General features: G+C 36.4%; 1 protein-coding gene across 4 annotated transcripts; it reads left to right on the top strand.

Moving 5' to 3' along the window:
* Positions 1-2,302: 2,302 nt before the first annotated feature.
* Positions 2,303-18,287, top strand: tpm4b (tropomyosin 4b). 4 transcript variants are annotated; one of them, XM_046876488.1, is made up of 9 exons: positions 2,303-2,786; positions 4,199-4,324; positions 12,398-12,531; positions 12,695-12,812; positions 13,785-13,855; positions 13,944-14,019; positions 14,112-14,174; positions 14,268-14,337; positions 15,501-17,484. In XM_046876488.1, the coding sequence occupies exons 1-9, from the start codon at positions 2,673-2,675 to the stop codon at positions 15,581-15,583; spliced, it is 855 nt and encodes a 284-aa protein (XP_046732444.1). In that variant the 5' UTR covers positions 2,303-2,672; the 3' UTR covers positions 15,584-17,484. The 4 variants fall into 4 exon arrangements, with proteins under 4 accessions (XP_046732444.1, XP_046732443.1, XP_046732446.1 ...); XM_046876487.1 differs by lacking the exon at positions 15,501-17,484 and adding an exon at positions 17,507-18,287 and having other exon boundaries at positions 2,307-2,786; XM_046876490.1 differs by lacking the exons at positions 2,303-2,786; positions 4,199-4,324 and adding an exon at positions 7,552-7,942 and having other exon boundaries at positions 15,501-17,485.
* The last annotated feature ends 114 nt before the right edge of the window (positions 18,288-18,401 follow it).

Raw genomic sequence — 18,401 nt, 5'->3', positions numbered from 1 at the left:
AAGATACTAAAATGGTTGCTGAAATGTGAGGGGTGTACTCAGTTTTGTAAGATATTGTAAATAGCAAATGGTCCACCAACTTTTGTTTGGACATAAAAAATACAGACATTTCTTTGTCTGAAAGAACTAAAGATTTACCATTAGCGCTCTCCTCAAAAATGCTTAGATCACAAGTGATTAATTAAAAGTACGAAGAACCTGTCAGAATTACATTCCTACCCAGCATGAGACACAAATAAAACTGAGCCATAAAAATTCTTGGACAATGTTTTTAGCAAGGTTGCAACATGCAACGTTTTTTGTTGGTGCATTTTCTCTACAGCATTTGAAAACCGCTTACTTTTGCTAACTCAGGACTACTATTTCCTCTTTTGATTTTATTCTGGACTGTTGTTTTGGAGCTGGGGAGAAGAGTCTTGGAGAATAGTCGACTGAAATAATTAATAGTTACACTGATAAGGCTCATATAATAATATTTTACTCAGTTGGGATATAATTAATCTTACTACACTACAGACAGAAGTATTGGGAAACCTGTCTGGCATATGTGGATCTTTGTCTAAACGAGTTGGGGGCACACAATAGCATAGGGTTGGTATGTCTTTGTTTTTAACTGCAATAGCATTACATTTTCCAAACCTGTTCCAGAATGACAATGTCCCTGTGCACCAAGACAGCTTCATGAAGATATGGTTTAATTCAATTTTATTTTATTTTATTTCCTGTTGTCACAAAGCAGCTTTAGAGAATGTAAGAATTATAAAAGAAAATTCAGTTATATTTACATGTATGTGTGTTTAACCCCAATGAGCCAAATGTGGCAATGAAAAACTCCTTTAGATGGTGTGAGAAAGAAACCTTGAGAGAAACCAGACTCAAAAGGAGAACTCATCCTCATTTGGGTGATACCAAGAGTGATTATAAATCTACAAACCAATATCATAAGCACCAGAGTGTGTAATTATAAGCAATGTCCTTGCAGTCTTACACAGTCAGTTGGACTCTTCTCTTTAGTGGCCTGAATCTCTGAACTCTAAACCTCATTCAACATCTTTGGGATGGATTGAAACGCTGCTGCACCCCAGGCCTTCTTACACACCTACATCAGTAGCTGACTTTACTAATGCCTGTCTAACATCTAGTGGAACATCTGCCCAGAAGAGTGGAGGTTAATTATAAGTGCAAATGAAGACAAAATGGAACGGAATTGCTAACATTTGTGCATATGGTGAATTTTTACCCTGCATAAGAAATAAAAAGCATCTCGCTGTTGTTTATGAGATGGTGGAAAATGTTGGGTTTTGCTGGATTAAAAAAAAAAAATTCACTTTGAAAGAAACTGAAAAGAATTGGCATACAGCTTATATGGTAACCTTCAATTATGCAAGTAATGTCAAAATTTGTGATCACAGATTTGTCCCTATAGTGAGTTATAATAAAATGTGGGGGAGGAGCTAATTTCTGGCTCGGAGTAATTTAAGCATAAACCGAAATATTTTAATAAGCTATATTTATCTCAATCAACTGCATGGCAAAAATGCAAATGATGGTTTTAAAAGTATTTCTTACATTTTGTAATGGTTAGAGGTCTAGAAATAGTTTTTGACACACGCCACCTTTAAATCTTTGGTTTAGATAAAAAAAGTGACTTCACTGACAGCAGCATTGACTTAATGCCTTCTTAATCCTCCCTATTAATGTTAAATTTAGGTTAAGCTTCCAGGATTTGAAGGAGGAACTGAAAATTATAAGCATGCCTGACCTCAGACTTTTCCTTGGCTGGCTTTAGGTCTTTTTTTTTTCCATCGGCTCTTAACTCCTACTTGAGTGGCTAATGCGGGGAAAAAAGATCTTTCCTTTTAAACATTCATGTATGCATTCTTTTTGTAAATTAAACAGCATGTGAGCAAGACTTTGGGTTTGCAGTTGGTGAACATTTTAACATTAAAAGTTCAGGGTTTTTTTTGTGCGTTTCATTATTATTTTTATGAAAGGAATTTCATTATTATTGGGTGCACGTTCTGCTTTTAAGAGTAAAAACTGAAAAGAAATGCAGCGATGAAATGAAAAGCCATGGAATTATATCTCAAATACTGAAACTGTTCTGTAAAATGTCTTGCACGTTTTTGTTAACTGATATAATCTAAGCGTCTTGCTCTAGAGCCTGATTGTCCTGAGGTAATGACCAGTTCCTTTCAAATATACTCCAAAAATACAGCATCCAAATATGGAAAGTGGTTGAGAAAAAGATTTTGGAGAAAGAGTTTAGGGAGGGGTGTGCATTTCTGAGTAGTGGTGTGTCTGGTTATGTGTGTGTATATGCGTGTCAAAAATGGGGTATGCATGCTTGAGGAGTTGTGTGTATCTTCAAGGATGGGGGTGTGTGTCACTAGGGAGCAGGGTCCACTTCAGCTACCTCAGGTTTAAACCTTCCACATAAGCGTTGTGTTTCATTCTGCTTTCGTCTGCTCTTTCCCTCCACTCCATTTCTCCTTCTCTCTCTCTCTCTGTCTCTCACTCTCTTTCTCTGGGTGTCCTTTGCATCATCTTCTGTCTTCACAACCTTGCCAAGGAAAAACTCCACTCTATCTTTCCTCTACACTGGTCAGTGAGACCCACTCCTTTGAATCTGCACATTTTTCTCTTAAGAGAGTCGAACCACAGCCGGCAAAATGGAGGCGATCAAGAAGAAAATGCAGATGCTGAAGGCAGACAAGGAAAATGCCTTCGATCGTTCGGAGCAGGCCGAAACGGACAAGAAGACGTCGGAGGACAAGTGCAAGCTGGTGAGATGTGATCAAGTTCAACATATTTTCAGATGGATAAAAAAAAAGAAAAAAAAAAACCATTTTGTGCATGTACTTTAGAAGGACATTCTTTGGATGGAGGGCAAACACTTGTATTGTGTCTATACATGATCTCTCTCTCTCTCTCTCTTTCATTTTTTTTTTTTTTTTTTTAATGAATAAGATGTTGTTTCTTTTAAATATTATATTAAGATGCAATTGTTTGGGCAATGTGCCATGGCAACCATTTTTAAAGATTAACTCCTGCATAGGCAGATCTCCTACAGAAGCTCAAGCTTTTCAAGCTTGTTTCACTAATAATAATGAGTACCAGAGGGAAAACAGGGAGGAGAGGCATCTGCTAGATCCCAGGAGCTCCTTGGCATCACTGAATCGCAGCAGGGAGCAGGCATGGCCTCGGGAGTCACCAGGAATAACTTTTGTGCCATACCAACTGCCCTTCTGTCCTGCTTGTATTGGTTACAAGAGCATGAGTATGGAGCTTAATAAACACCACTGGACAAATTGTTACTCTAGAAAGGAGTAAGAGGTCTTCTGTGTGGAGCTCATGTACCTTATTGTATTTACAGTGGAGAGGAGTGTTGAGATGAAGCTTAATATAATGTGTGTATATGTATATGTATATATAAATATATACACACACACATATATACATATATATCAGAGATCAGAAACTATGCTTGGCTTAATAATTAAATAGTGGTCATACTTTTTTATTATTTAGCTTTTTTTCTATTATTTTATTATTAGGTATAAATGGCACAAACCTCATTTATTTTATAATATGTCCGATTAATAATTCGGCTTCCTAATCATCCAAGTATTAAAGGCAATTTTGACTAATCCATTAGCAAAATAAAGTAAGTGATTGTTTGGAATAACATAAATACACTCTTTATATTGAAATGTGTAGACAATAAAAACACTAACCAGAACAGAGGGAATTATCAGCAGCTCAGGTACTGCTAGTCAAGCTGAAGCAGGTGTTACCGGTTGAGCTGAAATCCAACTGAGATTCTCCACAAGTTATTGTGCATTAAAACATGATGATGTAAAGCATACTGATACGGCATAGAATATTTAGGGTTAGAAAACAGCACTGGCATGACTAGATAAATACGTCTATTAATACATCTGTCCATCTTAACGCTAGTATGTGAACCCAGTGGAAAGGCCAGTGTCAGATTACAATATTCCTGTCCAAGTTGTTTAGCTTGTTTAAACATTTATTCAGTAAGGAGGACTCAGTGGTGCACTAGGAAACGTAAGAACTAATAAAATTGACGTGTGTAAAACTGACAGGCGGTATAACGGTGCTGGTTGTTGATTGTTATTAATGCCAGGGTGAGCAGTGATGGACAAATGATATTTTTTCCTGCTGTGTGATTTAGTTGGAGGACGAGTTACAGGGGCTGCAGAAGAAATTCAAGGGGACAGAAGATGAAGTCGAGAAGTACTCCGAGGCCCTCAAAGATGCCCAGGAGAAACTGGAACTGTCTGAAAAGAAGGCGACAGATGTGAGTACTTTGAGTTTCTGAGGCCATGTAGGTATATTTTGGGCAGATTATAATCGCCTGCTTTTATATATATATATATATATATATATATATATATATATATATATATATATATATATATGGAAACCTATCTATAGATAGATAGATAGATAGATAGATAGATAGATAGATAGATAGATAGATAGATAGATAGATAGATAGATAGATAGATAGATAGATAGGTCTCAAAACAAATATATTTAAAAAAAAAAACATTTTTAATAAAAAAAAAGCACTTTAACTAAGTTCAAAAACTTTATGCACTCCATTGCATAGGGGTTCTGTGAGGGTTCTTTGGATAGTCGAGGGTTTTTGATTGTGCATTTAAACCTACTCTAAAAATAAAACCATTAGGGTTTCAAAGAGGAACAAACTTTTTGGATCCTGGGCATGTTACATCTCAAAAATTGTGCCATTTCTTCCTCTGGGACCAAAAACGCCCATTTCCTGGCACGTCTTGTTCTTCTGGTCTCCTGAACCTCAAAAATATGGATTGCACCCAAATTTTAAAGACAATCTTTACACTTATATAAAACCACCTAAAGACTAAGCAGACATGTAGCAAAATGGTCCTGCAACAGTCTTATGTTTAGCCTCATTCATTCTATTTGCAATACTGGTTGCAATTAAAAATATAAATATATATATATATTTCTTTTATCACTGTTGTAGGGAGGTGGTAGCTCAATGGTCAAGGTGTTGAAATTCTAATCGAAAGGTCACAAGTTACAATCTAAGCTGCCACTGCTGGGCCTCTTAGCCAGGACCTTAACCATCAACTGATCAGTGTATAAAAGATATCATTGTAATTTGCTTTGAATAAGAGCATCTGCCAAATGTTTAAAAACTGTAACAAAAAATCTCATCTCATCTCATCAGCAGTGATTTTTATTAGAGTGATCCCCTAAACACCTAAACACATTGAGACTCTTCATAAAAACCTGAAATGTTTCCAGTACAAAGCACATTTCAACTGTACAGAGAGGTACGTTTGAGAAGCCAAAGGAACCACAATGTGAAAGAAATAGTCTGAGCCACAGTGTCATTCACAGTGGTAAAAAGTGTCATAAAAAATTCTACTCAAGTAAAAGTTGAGAAGAAAAAAAAAGTAAATTTAGTTAAGCACAAGTAAATTTACTGGGCTAAAAATCTTCTCAAGTAAAAGTAAAATGAATTTATTTAAAATTTACTCAGAGTGAATTTACCAGTTACTTTTTTCAACCTAGTTGTTTTTAATTGAAGGAACACCTTTACATATTAAAGTGAAATAACAAAAAAGAAATAAAAGCAAATACAAAAAAAAAACCACTACAGTCTGTGAAACAAGTCTAATGTGAGTTATGCACTTTCGCACCAATGGTTTTATGTCTCCATCTTTCTTTCTTGTGAGTTTTGCACGTTTGTTTTCCGCTTATCAATCAATCTTTGCAGTAGTTTAGGTGTGTGATTTTTTCCCCTATTTGCATGATTTATTATTATTATTATTATTTTATTACTCAGTAACGGATGTGATCAAAAATGTAATTAAGTACAATACTTCATACAAACCATACTCAAGTAAAAGTAAAATGTGGAACATTTAAAAAAACTACTCAATTACAGCAACATGAGTAAATGTAATTAGTTTCTTTTCACCTCTGGTCATTCATTTCAAATGGATTTTGCAACGAGTGATGATACTGAGAAAAAAAAAAAAAGCATTCCTTTAATGCCATTACATACTATTACCATTATTTAGGACTGACAATATCTACTGTTCATGCCATATACTGCAAATAGAGATCTTCATGATCACAAATTTAACATTGAATAATTCATGTAAGACAAAGAGTTAGTGTTCACGTCGCACATTATTACATTTACTCACGCAATCATTTACTGTGCAGTACTACAGCTCTCAGAAATATTAACACACAACACAAGCATACATAACCACATATATACACACACACACACACACACACACATAGAAAGAGAGACAAAGGCTAAACCCCAGTCAGTTATGCAGCAGCTCTGGAATGGTTGGAATTTGTCTAAAGCAAACAGTGAAGTTTTCCCTTCAGAGTCTGATGCATCGCTCCAGAGCTCTTCCACTGGGGAGAGAAAACGCATTCATACACATTCCTGCTGTCCACACACACACACACACACACACACACACACACACACACACACACACACACACACTGAGTGAAAGAGAGTAGGAATATAAGTATAAAATTACTTTTAATTTCAATCACAGGATTAGGTTTGATTGTATATTTGCCACATCCTTCACTTAAATCCAGTGTAACTCTTTTATTTTCAGAAATCTTCATTTCGATTTGTATTTTTTGCTTCTTTGTATTGTCAAAATGAACGTGGGTTGCATCCTCCTGGGAGAGTTAAGTCTCCCACTCTTTCTCTTTCTTGTTCTCTCTCTCCCTCTCTCCCTCTCTCTTGATTCATGTGTGTTAGTGACAGATGAGAGGGGAAACAATTCAGACAGTAATCCTAGTTGATCCTTGGATTTGAACTGTGTGTAAATCCAATTAATCAGACACTTTTTGGATTATGGTTCAGGATTGATTACTGCTACAAAATCATTCCACCTCTCATAACAGCCCAAACAAGAATCCAGTCAAACACCAATTTTCTTATGTTACATGGATGAGTTGTATCAGTTAAATCATTATGTAGCTCGTAAACATCTCAAGAACCTTGAATTGGGATTAGTAGGACATATCGCATGTGTATCTTGTGTGTATTTGGAATATCTTTCGAAATAATTTACAATACAAGAACCTCCAGGAATTTATTAATCAGCTGAATACGAGTCATTCCTAAACACCAAGAGGTCATCTCAATGGGAACGGAAAGCAGTTTCGGGTCTGATAGCCTCAGGGGGCAATGAAAATCTCCAGAGTCTATTATCAAAAAATGCAAAGCCCTGACTGCAAATAAAAGCAGCTTTAAGTGGTACAAGCCAAAGCCCACGCTCTGCTCTCAACCAGGTTCTTTGTCAAAGGTGGCACCTCAGAAAGCCTTCATTGTTTCTTTGGCTTTAGAACACTTCACCCCTGAGCTCCTGCTAAAACCAAGCGCTCATGAAATCCATCCAACGTCCAGAAAAGCGTCTGCCCACATTTTGTACAGGAAGACCTTCCTCCTCCTCCTCCTCCTCCTACAGGCGTGATGTCATCTGAAACCGCTTTCTTTCCGAGGATTGGAAGATCTAACGCTAAACATTATTTCCCTTCTTGGCGCGTTCCTGCTCTTTTTCCCCGCATTCTGCTTCTTCTCCAGTGCGCTCACAGCGAATGGAAGCTGAATTCAGGGTGAACATCTAAGCAAAGTGATTCCTGAAAGTTTGAACTGAACTTTCAGGTCTTTCTTTCATCCATCGGAAAGGTTTGGGGCTGTTTGCGCACTCTGGGTTTTGGGGAAAGAGCGTTTGCTGACGGTGCAGTCATGGCTCTGAACTCGCTGGACGCTGTGAAGAGGAGGATCCAGGCCTTACAGCTGCAGGCTGATAAAGCTGAAGATCGGGCTCTGGTTCTCCAGAGAGAGCTGGATGAAGAACGGGATCAACGAGAGAAAGTGAGCCTTTGCGCTTTTTTTTCTTTCTTTTTATTTTAGGTCGGTTTCCACCTATAATTATGAACTTTTTTGAATTTTTTTTTTTCCATATCTGTGTTGTCAACTGCATCTTCAAGGGTACATTCATGGCAACCTTTAATAGCTATTTTTTTACCTGGAAATGTATATATATATATATATATATATATATATATATATATATATATATATATATATATATATATATATAAAATCTACAAAATTATTCAAGATACAAAAATGCACTGTAATTCGTTTGGAAATAATCTGATCATCTTTACAGATTTACATGCACAAAGGCAAAATGTAGATGAAAACCATGTATTCTTAGAGCAAACTTTTTCTGACATTCCCCATTTAAGAATGGGGAGTATTTTCAAGCCCACCCTGCACTCAATCAACCCAAAACCTGGTAATGAAATACTTCAATTTTAAAAGTGTCAAATTTATACAAATATCAAGTTATTAAATTAATAATGTGAAATAGCATCAAGTTCGGCATCAACTGATGTTTTTATTTACACGCATTAATTGGCCTAATTGTTTGTTTGCTGTTTACGTTTATTGAAGTTTATATTTAATAGAGAAAGTCATAAGTGAAAATTACATAAAACAACAAGAAAAATTCTATAAATCCTGCTGTTCATTGCACCCCTTCTCCCCCCGCACTTGGAGAACCACTGCCTTAGAGGTACCACCCAACTGATAAGGTACAATACAAAAGTCAGAACATATTTTAAGATTTTATGTCTATTTCATGGTACCGTTTCATCTGTTGTTGTAGGGCTACGGATAGTCACACAATATAATTTTAAAGTTTTTTTGGACTGACAATTTGGTCTAAAATACAACTGAGTTGATGAATAATAAGGGTTTTGCTTCAACCCTGGCATCTTGCACATGTTTGAATTGGAATGCACTCTTCCATTCAATACCCCAATGCTTTTATACTGGGGCTTGAACCCCCATCCTTCCAATCAGTAACCCAGAGCCTTAACCACTGAGCCATCACTTCTTGCTATCATGATGCTATGAATGAATTCTGGGTATGATGTGGAATTACACCCTTGGCAGGTATGGCAGTGTATTTGAGGGCATTGTGTACACACACATTCACACACAGAGAAAATTTTGTATATTTAGAGTAGCCAGTCCAATGTGTGTTTGGAAAGGAGGTTGGAGAAAACCAGGAGAAGAAAAGAAAAAAATCCACAGACCTGTAACCTGATCTTAGAATTGACTGCAGGGCCTTCGGTAGTGTCAAATGACAGACAGACAGACAGACAGACAGACAGACAGACAGACAGATAGATAGATAGATAGATAGATAGATAGATAGATAGATAGATAGATAGATAGATAGATAGATATTTATTGTGGTTTAATTATAATTATAAGGTCAATTTATTCCATAGACAGACAGACAGACAGACAGACAGACAGACAGACAGACAGACAGACAGACAGATAGATAGATAGATAGATAGATAGATAGATAGATAGATAGACCTTTATTGTGGTTTAATTATAATTATAAGGACGATGTAGTCCATAGACAGTGTAGACAAAGAGACAGACAGACAGACAGACAGACAGACAGACAGACAGACAGACAGACAGATAGATAGATAGATAGATAGATAGATAGATAGATAGATAGATCTTTATTGTCATTTAATTATAATTATAAGGACGATGTATTCCATAGACAGTGCAGAATTTAAATATACATATATTGCCAAATATTGGTAAATATAAATATATTGACAGAACTGCTATATGCTTGTATCTATATGTAACCATGTACATGTGATTCACTGTGGTTAGACAACATTTTCATAAATTTATATAGTGAATTAAATAAATCATAACACAAGTTCATCAAGATAATCCTTATATATTATTTGGTTATTCTTTTGTTCTTTATTAAGTACTATAAATTAGGCAATAATTACAGAGTATGTATGTAGTATGTCAATGAAGAGTGTGTGTCTGCCTTGTTAATGGGTTAAATTAGATTTCTTTGCAACCAAAGTCCTTTTTAAAAATGTTTGAGCTTTGTGAAAAGGCAGTCTCCTTGAATCCCTGTCTTGTCAATTAAAAATGTTATTTTATTAATCCTTGAGGGTCTTCTTCATCGTAGGACCATTGAGAATTCAATCATACAATCAAACTGCTGTTGAACAGAATCAATTCCCTAATCTGCTGTCTCTGGTATGATCTTGGTTACAGCAGCTAAACTGTAAGCTTGATGAATACTAAATGGAGGAAAAAGATGGAAAGAAATAGAAGCTAATTACCTGTTGACACTGAGGCTGTGTGGAAAAATCCCACTGCTACTGAGACTTTTCTCAAAGTTTCCACCTGTTCAGTCTGCTGCTCTCATAGGTCTTTTTTATTTCATAGAAGGAAAAATTACTCGGCAGAGGGTGATCGCAAAACCTGAAGCACCATGCATGATCATTTTGCTCATGCTCAGTGACAGGAAATGAGCATTTGTTTTTTTTCAAAAGTACTACTAAAATTCAAAGTTTTCATCTTTACCTTGATGAACTCAGTGGCGGTTTTTATGCTGGGAATCTGTGATGAAGTGTCGTCTGCACAATACGAACAAATTTCGAAAGAATTCAGTTTGTACATTTATGAGCATTTAGCTTGAGTATGTGTGTGTGTGTGTGTGTGTGTGTGTGTGTTGGGGTGTGTGTGTGTGTGTGTGTGTGTGTGTGTGTGTTGGTGTGTGTGTGTGTGTGTGCGTGCGTGTGTGCTCAGATCAACGATTGTGTAGGCCTGGTTTTCAGCAGAGGAAATGATGCTTAAGTAGACCACTAAAATAAGTCCCCTTCCTGGAAACGGTGTCCACAGGAAATATGGGATGTGACGCCTACTACACATTTTACCTTTTTTCACTTCCTGTCATATAAACTGCAGCTTGTTGTGTGGTTTCTCTCTGCCTCTCTCTGTTTGCACACTGGTGCTCACACTTCCACTTCCACATTAAAGTGATTACACAGATACATAATACAGAAACATAATACAAATATATGTGTATATACATACTTATATACATAAAGAATATTGGTATAACAACCAGACAATATGGTACTATTTTAATGATATGATACCTGTTTCAATACACACTATTGGAACAAATGTTTGACCATAATATTTGTGTGTTTTTTTAAACATTGCTTTCCACATTTAGTCCTCCGAGAAACTGTTCCACTAGATGTTGGAGTGTGCTTGTGGAGATTTCTACTCATTTAGCCACAAGGGTTTTAGTAAAGTCAGGTACTGATGCAGGGTGAGGAGGTCTGGGTTGCATTAGGTGTTCAGTAGGGTTGAGGGCAAAACTCTATATCAAGCAACTCCAGATCTTCTACTCCAACCCATGCAAACCATATTTTCATGGATCTCATTTTGTACAAGCGGGCATTGTCATTTTTAGACATGTTTAAGTTTCTTAGTTAAAACCAAAGATATTCTATGTAATTGTGTGCCTCCAACTTTGTGATAACCGTTTGGAGAAGAACCGCATAATGCTAGAAAAGTCACAAAACGTTTGTCTATATAGTTTGTATATTTGTGATCAGCTTGGTGTAGAATCTAGATTGGGGCCACTGTTTAGTTCATATATCATATATCATAATATTTGACGTATCAAGAGTCAAGAGTTGCAGGCAAATCATCTTTGCTAGCCTCTTTATGCATCACTTTTTAATTATAATTGTAATAATATTAATAATAATAATAATAATAATAATAATAATAATAATTTGCTTTCAATATCCAATACCAGTATGTCAAGTTATCATGACTAATAAATAGTTTTTGGATCCTGTGGATTCACCCAGAAGGAAAAATGTGTTCTGTTTTCCACAGCTTGTGATTAATACTATACCAGCCAGAGAAGATTATGCCTTCAAAGCTGCAGCAGATGTACAGAGCTCCAACACTAGCTAATAATAGTGTTCAAATGGAAAATGTTTAAAGATGGCTTGCTAAATTCTTTCATGATTACAGAATGCCATGATCATATGGATGGATTGGAAAACCATTAGGCAAAAAATAACACTTTAGTAATGTTTTACATCTCTTTTGAGTGGAATCCCTTGGACAGTTGCACGATGAGCTCTGCAGATTTAAAGTTTTAGTGAGAGGGGGGAAAGTATGGAAAAGTAATGCTTCATCTGTTGGGGAAAATCCCATGACAAAATACATCCTCAATACTGATGTCATCTTAAAAGAAAAATCCCACTCTGAAACTCATGTTTGTGTTTAAATAGTTGTAGCTTGGAGACTTAACTTTTGTGAAGGAGGATACAATGGCAATTAAAAAACATCAAAAATTGCACACAAAAAATATTTAATCACAATAATTTTTTTACAACACCCCTGAACTTTAACATTTTCATTGTGTGTGTGTCTGTGTGTGTGTAGGCTGAGGGCGATGTAGCTGCCCTGAATCGTAGGATCCAGCTAATCGAGGAGGAGTTGGACCGAGCCCAAGGGAGACTGAGCACCGCACTCCAGAAACTGGAAGAAGCAGAGAAAGCAGCTGATGAAAGCGAGAGGTGATTTCACACCCAACCACCACACACACACAAACACACACACACAAAGATGTGTCATTCACAACATTATACATTAAAGACACATTAACAGTGTTGTAGCAATGTTAGCAATGTTGTGTGCACTGTATGCGATGTGTGCCTGTGTGTGGATGTGTGTACACAGAGGTATGAAGGTGATTGAGAACCGTGCAATGAAAGATGAGGAGAAAATGGAAATTCAGGAGTTACAGCTCAAGGAGGCCAAAAATGTTGCTGAAGATTCTGATCGCAAATACGAGGAGGTGAGAATCTGTAATTTCTTGCCTGTTGCTGCAACTTTAGACCCCTTTTTTTTTGTCTTATTTTTGTCTTATTGCCTTTTATTGTTACTGGGATGTTTGGGAAAATAGGATGTAAATGGGAAATGATTTAAACATCAACTTATTGTTGACTTACATGTTAAAATGTATATATTGATTAAAGATGTTATCAACATATTATTGTCAGTAAAATGCACTAAACCATTTGCTAGGTCCTACACATTAGCTTGCCTCATTGCAAGACTACAGCTAGCATGTGCTTCCTTTGAAACACATTACCTCAGCGACTTCTACGAGGAAAGCTCTTACTGTCCTCTTTCACATACACAAGCTGACAGATACCCTTGCTTGTGAGAGTTATGTGCGCTTGGATTCAGCACCTGAGGCATCAAGAGGAATCAAATTTGCGATTTTCCCAACTTTTCTGAGTCAAAAATTAAATTCACCGTCAGGTTTAGTTTGTTTCAGGTCAGGCTTCAGGACCAGGTGTTATACAGCCAACAAAGACTTAAACTATAAATTTTCAGCTTGGAACAAAAATATTTTCATATTACAAGTATTACAAATCAAACACTCCGGTTGCTGAAATGTGTATCCGGCTGAAAACCCCAATAAACATGTAGCATCCAGGATTCCTGTGGACTAGTCTTTCATATAAAGATCTGCACTTTCAGAATAGGTCAAGTTGTGAGAAAACCTTTGACAAATGTAGACACTCATCATGAACCCATCATAAAGGTTCAGCTAGCTCCTAGAGAGATCTTATATAGATGATGGGAAGGTGTAAGGACATTGAAGATAACTCAGAGCTGTCTAGAATATCGACATTTCTCTCAGATATGGTGATAAATTACTATAAAAATTCTGTTCATAAGAACAAAAAGATCACAGAATATCAGCTGCTAACCAAATATGCATGGGTTCATGGACTTTGTGTGATTGTGTGTGTTGCAGGTAGCTCGTAAGTTGGTGATCCTGGAAACTGAGCTGGAGAGAGCAGAAGAACGGGCAGAGGTTTCTGAACTGTGAGTACACCTCGATGTGTATAATACACACATGACTTTTCTAACCAGAAATCAGGTAAATGAGTGTTTTTCTGCATCTACTTTATAGCAAAGGCGGAGATTTGGAGGAGGAACTTAAAAACGTAACTAACACCCTGAAGTCCCTTGAAGCCCAGGCTGAGAAGGTACACTAGTCATATGTATTTTTGTATGTGTAAGTGTGTTAGCAATGGTTAGTTCCATAACATGGTCTTTTTGACCTGCTGTCTCCTCACAGTACTCAGAGAAAGAAGACAGGTACGAGGAAGAGATCAATGTCCTCGATGAGAAACTGAAAGAGGTGAAATGACTCGGAATTTATTTCAAGACCTCGCTGTCTGCTTTGTTGAGTTTTTGTAAATGACTCTGTTTAATTTTGTCTTTCTCATTGCAGGCAGAGACACGTGCCGAGTTCGCCGAGAAAACTGTGTCCAAACTGGAAAAGACAATCGATGACCTCGAGGGTAAGAAACTCATCCTACCTCGTGCATATTTACTCTAATCTATTAATATATCATCTCAGACGGCTCAGTTAGAATAATAAACCGTCATGTACGCACATAAAAAAGCCTCATGTTTAACCTCAGAAATCAGAATGTTGAGAAAAATCTGATTGGACTGACTTGAACCATGGCTGGTTGTTGATGTCAGACAGGTTGGTTTCTGTTTAACCCTTTCTATTAAAATATATATATAAATAAATATAAAAGAGACGAAATTAAAACCGTCAGTGCAACACGTATTTATTCACAATGTCCTTTCTTTACTTTAAAAAAGAAAACTCTATTGAAAGTCTCAAATCAAGCACCAAAATCCACCCATGATGCACACATCCGGCAATTAAAACCGTCCGTGTGGAAACATAGCAAAAGTTCCGTTTTATGTCCTGATGATTCAGATAATTTTAAACACCATAATTTCTTTCAAACATTTACAAGAATATTTTGTCTCCATGCTCTATATTGAGTTTGGTTTCACTAATAATATACATAAATTTTCATAAAGAATCCGTATTCGTCCATCTTGATCAGAGTATTAAAAACTTTTTGTATATAAAAGTTTTAATATAAGGTATATAATATAAGGTAAACAGATATTAAGTTGTGATTAATCACAAATTAAGTCGTGACAATCATGCGATTATTCACGATTAATTATTTGAATCAATTGGCAGCCCTATTATATATATATATATATATATATATATATATATATATATATATATATATATATATATATATATACAGTATATAGCCAGTGTTCCAGCAGAAGTTTGCACCATGATGTCATGAGTAGTGTTTCACTGGAGCGGGTTATCGTTTGGAATTTAAACTTTGACTGCTTGTACACCTGCTGTATAGCGTTTGCTCATTATTAAAGGTTAGACATTGTACTCTTTAAAGCAACCAGACAGAACCAACCTGATTGTGTAGTTCGAAAAAATACACTCAAATCATAAACTTTACTATACTTCATAATGTATCACTTTCTATCTGTCTTTTCTTGCATGGACTTTATAAATAACCTAATGATCTCACTTTTTTCCATTATTTCTTTTCCCTCTTCATATTTTCTCTCCTTCCTGTCAAATCTCTTCTGCTATACGCCCATGACCTTTGACCTCCAGATGAATTGTACAATCAGAAAGTCAAAGTCAAGGCCATTTGTGAAGAGCTGGATCACGCCCTAAATGACATGACTTCCATGTAGATGAACCATCGGCGTTGTGTTGTTCAGTGCCTTAATGCTCATACCCATTTGCGATTTGTTGGAAAGAAAAATGCACACCACACATTGTAGGAAGCCCTGAGAAGCAGATCTTCGTTACGGAGCTCCGGATCGGCTCTGACCCATTTCACAAGCTGCTATAGTACACAAACTCGACTTCGGATTCGTTGATTCAATCAACTGTGCGCTTCTTCCTCTTTGTCTTCTTTTCTTTTTCTCTGTCATTTTCTCTTTTCTATAACTGTGCCTGGATTCTGTATTACAATGTTCTGGAGTCTGGCTTTAATACCAAAGTCTTAATAAAAGAGTTCGATAAAAATGATTAAAAAAAGATTCTTGTTCTTGTTCTTCTTTTTTCACTGTCTCTTTCCTCATCTCCAGCTTTTCCTTTCTTTGTGAACTTTTTCCTCATCCTTGCTATTTTAAATGTCTCATAGTAGAAATAAGGGTGTGTACTAAACCAAGTATATTGTGAATTTTCAGCACACCAAAGACATACGTGACATACTCAGGGCCAGATTCCTGAATTGGCAGACCTAGATTTCCCCACGGTCAAGTAAAAGCTGCCATAAAAACTTAATTTTGTATTTTTCCAGCAATGTTCGGTGTTATATTAATGTAAAACCCAATGGAGAATGGAGAAATATTGGGCTTGATGCTCAAAATTTGAAGCTTTCATGCAACATTGATGCACTGACACCTCTGATGGCGATATTAGTTTGATAGTTGAAAATTTGATGAATAAATACAGGTAAGACAGACGTAAGGACAAATCTGCTGCTGCATTAAAGTTAGAAATTAACTGACTAAACACTGTGTCAAACTAAAGTCAGAAGCGGGAATTACATTACTTTTATTTACTTTTAAGCTACAGAGTGAGAGTGGGTAAAGGGCCTCAAAAGGGTCTCAAGAGTGCAGCTTGGCAGTTCTAAAGCTTGAATCACCAACCTTCCCATCAGTAGCCCATAGCCTGATCATCAACATGATCAACAACATAACATGATCATGAGTTTGTGTATTTATGTTCTCAAAATACTGTCACAAATTATATGATCTGCATTATAGATTTGACACGATTACTGGATCTCTGTGGACTAATCTGAAGTAAATACTTCTATAAAATTGTCCAGATTTATAACATTTATGATGCTGCATCATTCTTTTAAAATTCCAAGTGGAGGGGGCGTTATCCTTCGCTTCACCGTTGTCTGAACGTCTCTAGGTTACGAACGTAACCCTAGTTCCCTGAAGGAACCAGACGCTGCGTCGAAACGCTATGGGGCGTTCCCATAGCGTTTCGACGCAGCTCGAGTTCCTGAAGGGGAACTTGGAAATTCCTATACATTTTACCAGCCTTTTTATTAACCTTTTTATTTTCAACCTACAGTGGACCACTATGAGCAGTATGAGCAGTTATTTATGGATAGCGCTGTGGGTAGTGGAGAAAACTGTAATCTGACATGAAAATAGCTCAACAATATGATGAGAGAAGTTTAACCTAAAAAAAAATGGTCAAACCGAAATTTCATTACTAACTAGATCTTAGGTGCTGTTTTAATTATTAAGATTAATTTGAGTATTGAAGTTTTGGTTTAAAAAAAGGGTGGTTGTCTAGACAACAGGTATGGGGTTTTTCTCTGGCGGTTTCTAAGTAACTCACACCTTCAAAGCTTGCAGTTATATTACGCTCATGACATCATAGGTGTGAATACGTCGAGGAATTCGCATTTCATTGGTAGCTTTACGAATAGCAGCCAAATGACCTAAAGATTACAACAGCATTCCAATTAATACTTCTGACTTTCTGTCATTATTGAACTTTGGATCAGAAAATCATATGTACATAAGTCGTTTTTTTCTGCTTTATAGATTTCAGTACAATAAATGAATAAATATTTCTTTCAGAGAACCTAGCGCACGCAAAAGATGAAAATCTGAATTTGAACCAAGTCTTGGACCAAACACTTCAAGAACTCAACAGCTTGTGAAGAACAAACAAGGAAACTTATCACAACAAGCAACATTCCATGTGTGTATGTGTATGTATGTATGTGTTTGTGTAGGTCTGGGTGTGTTTGTGGTTACATTTTTTTTTTCTCTATTGTGTTGCCTGAGTCATGCTCTTCTATTTTTATTTCACATCCACCCACATGATTTCTTTATTATGTTGCCAAGTGACCCATTATTGCATTTTATAACACACAAGGTGATGATGCTGATGACTGATTTAAAGTGCGTCTGATGATGTTCACACCTGCCACACGTAATACTCAACCCACATTTTTAACCACATGCCATGTTTCGATGAAATAGACCTATTCTTTGCTTCAACACATCTTATAGGCCCGGATCCTGGACAGATTCCCAAGTTACAGACCACACGGATGAGGTTTCCTTCATTATTGTGTCCATTCCACAGTCCTGTATTTATTTAATTCACATTTGTACCTGTTATCTACCGCTCAGCTTTCATTCAAGTGCCATTCAAGCAAAGGAACACATTTATAAAGCGAAAGGTCATATTAGGTCTACAGATGTGATGCATGGTATGTTTAGGGGATTGTGTTTTTTTTTGTTTGTTTAATATGAGTCACTGAAAAAGGGTCATATTTTCCCGCTTTTCTGGAAACAGTGAATCTGTTCTGTATTTTTTAAACCACAATAATAAATGTAAACATTTTCACTATGTCTGTCTTTTCTGTCATAAATGAGAGCATTGAATAAGTAAAGTCTGTAGTAGTTTCGAGATATGGAAATAATGCAGGTATCGAGTTAAAATTGCATGAACGTTATCGACTAG

The sequence above is a fragment of the Silurus meridionalis genome, chromosome 20 (assembly GCF_014805685.1).
Source record: "Silurus meridionalis isolate SWU-2019-XX chromosome 20, ASM1480568v1, whole genome shotgun sequence".
Taxonomy (NCBI): Eukaryota; Metazoa; Chordata; class Actinopteri; order Siluriformes; family Siluridae; genus Silurus; species Silurus meridionalis.
The sequence above is the reverse complement of the archived record's forward strand: the minus strand, read 5'-3'. Positions and strand labels throughout refer to the sequence as shown.

Excerpts from the sequence above, each read along its gene's own strand:
- tpm4b (XM_046876487.1), top strand. The coding sequence starts at position 2,673 with ATGGAGGCGATCAAGAAGAAAATGCAGATGCTGAAGGCAGACAAGGAA. Across the intron at positions 4,325-12,397 it reads CTGAAAAGAAGGCGACAGAT|GCTGAGGGCGATGTAGCTGC; the intron begins GTGAGTACTTTG and ends GTGTGTGTGTAG. Across the intron at positions 12,813-13,784 it reads CTGATCGCAAATACGAGGAG|GTAGCTCGTAAGTTGGTGAT; the intron begins GTGAGAATCTGT and ends TGTGTGTTGCAG.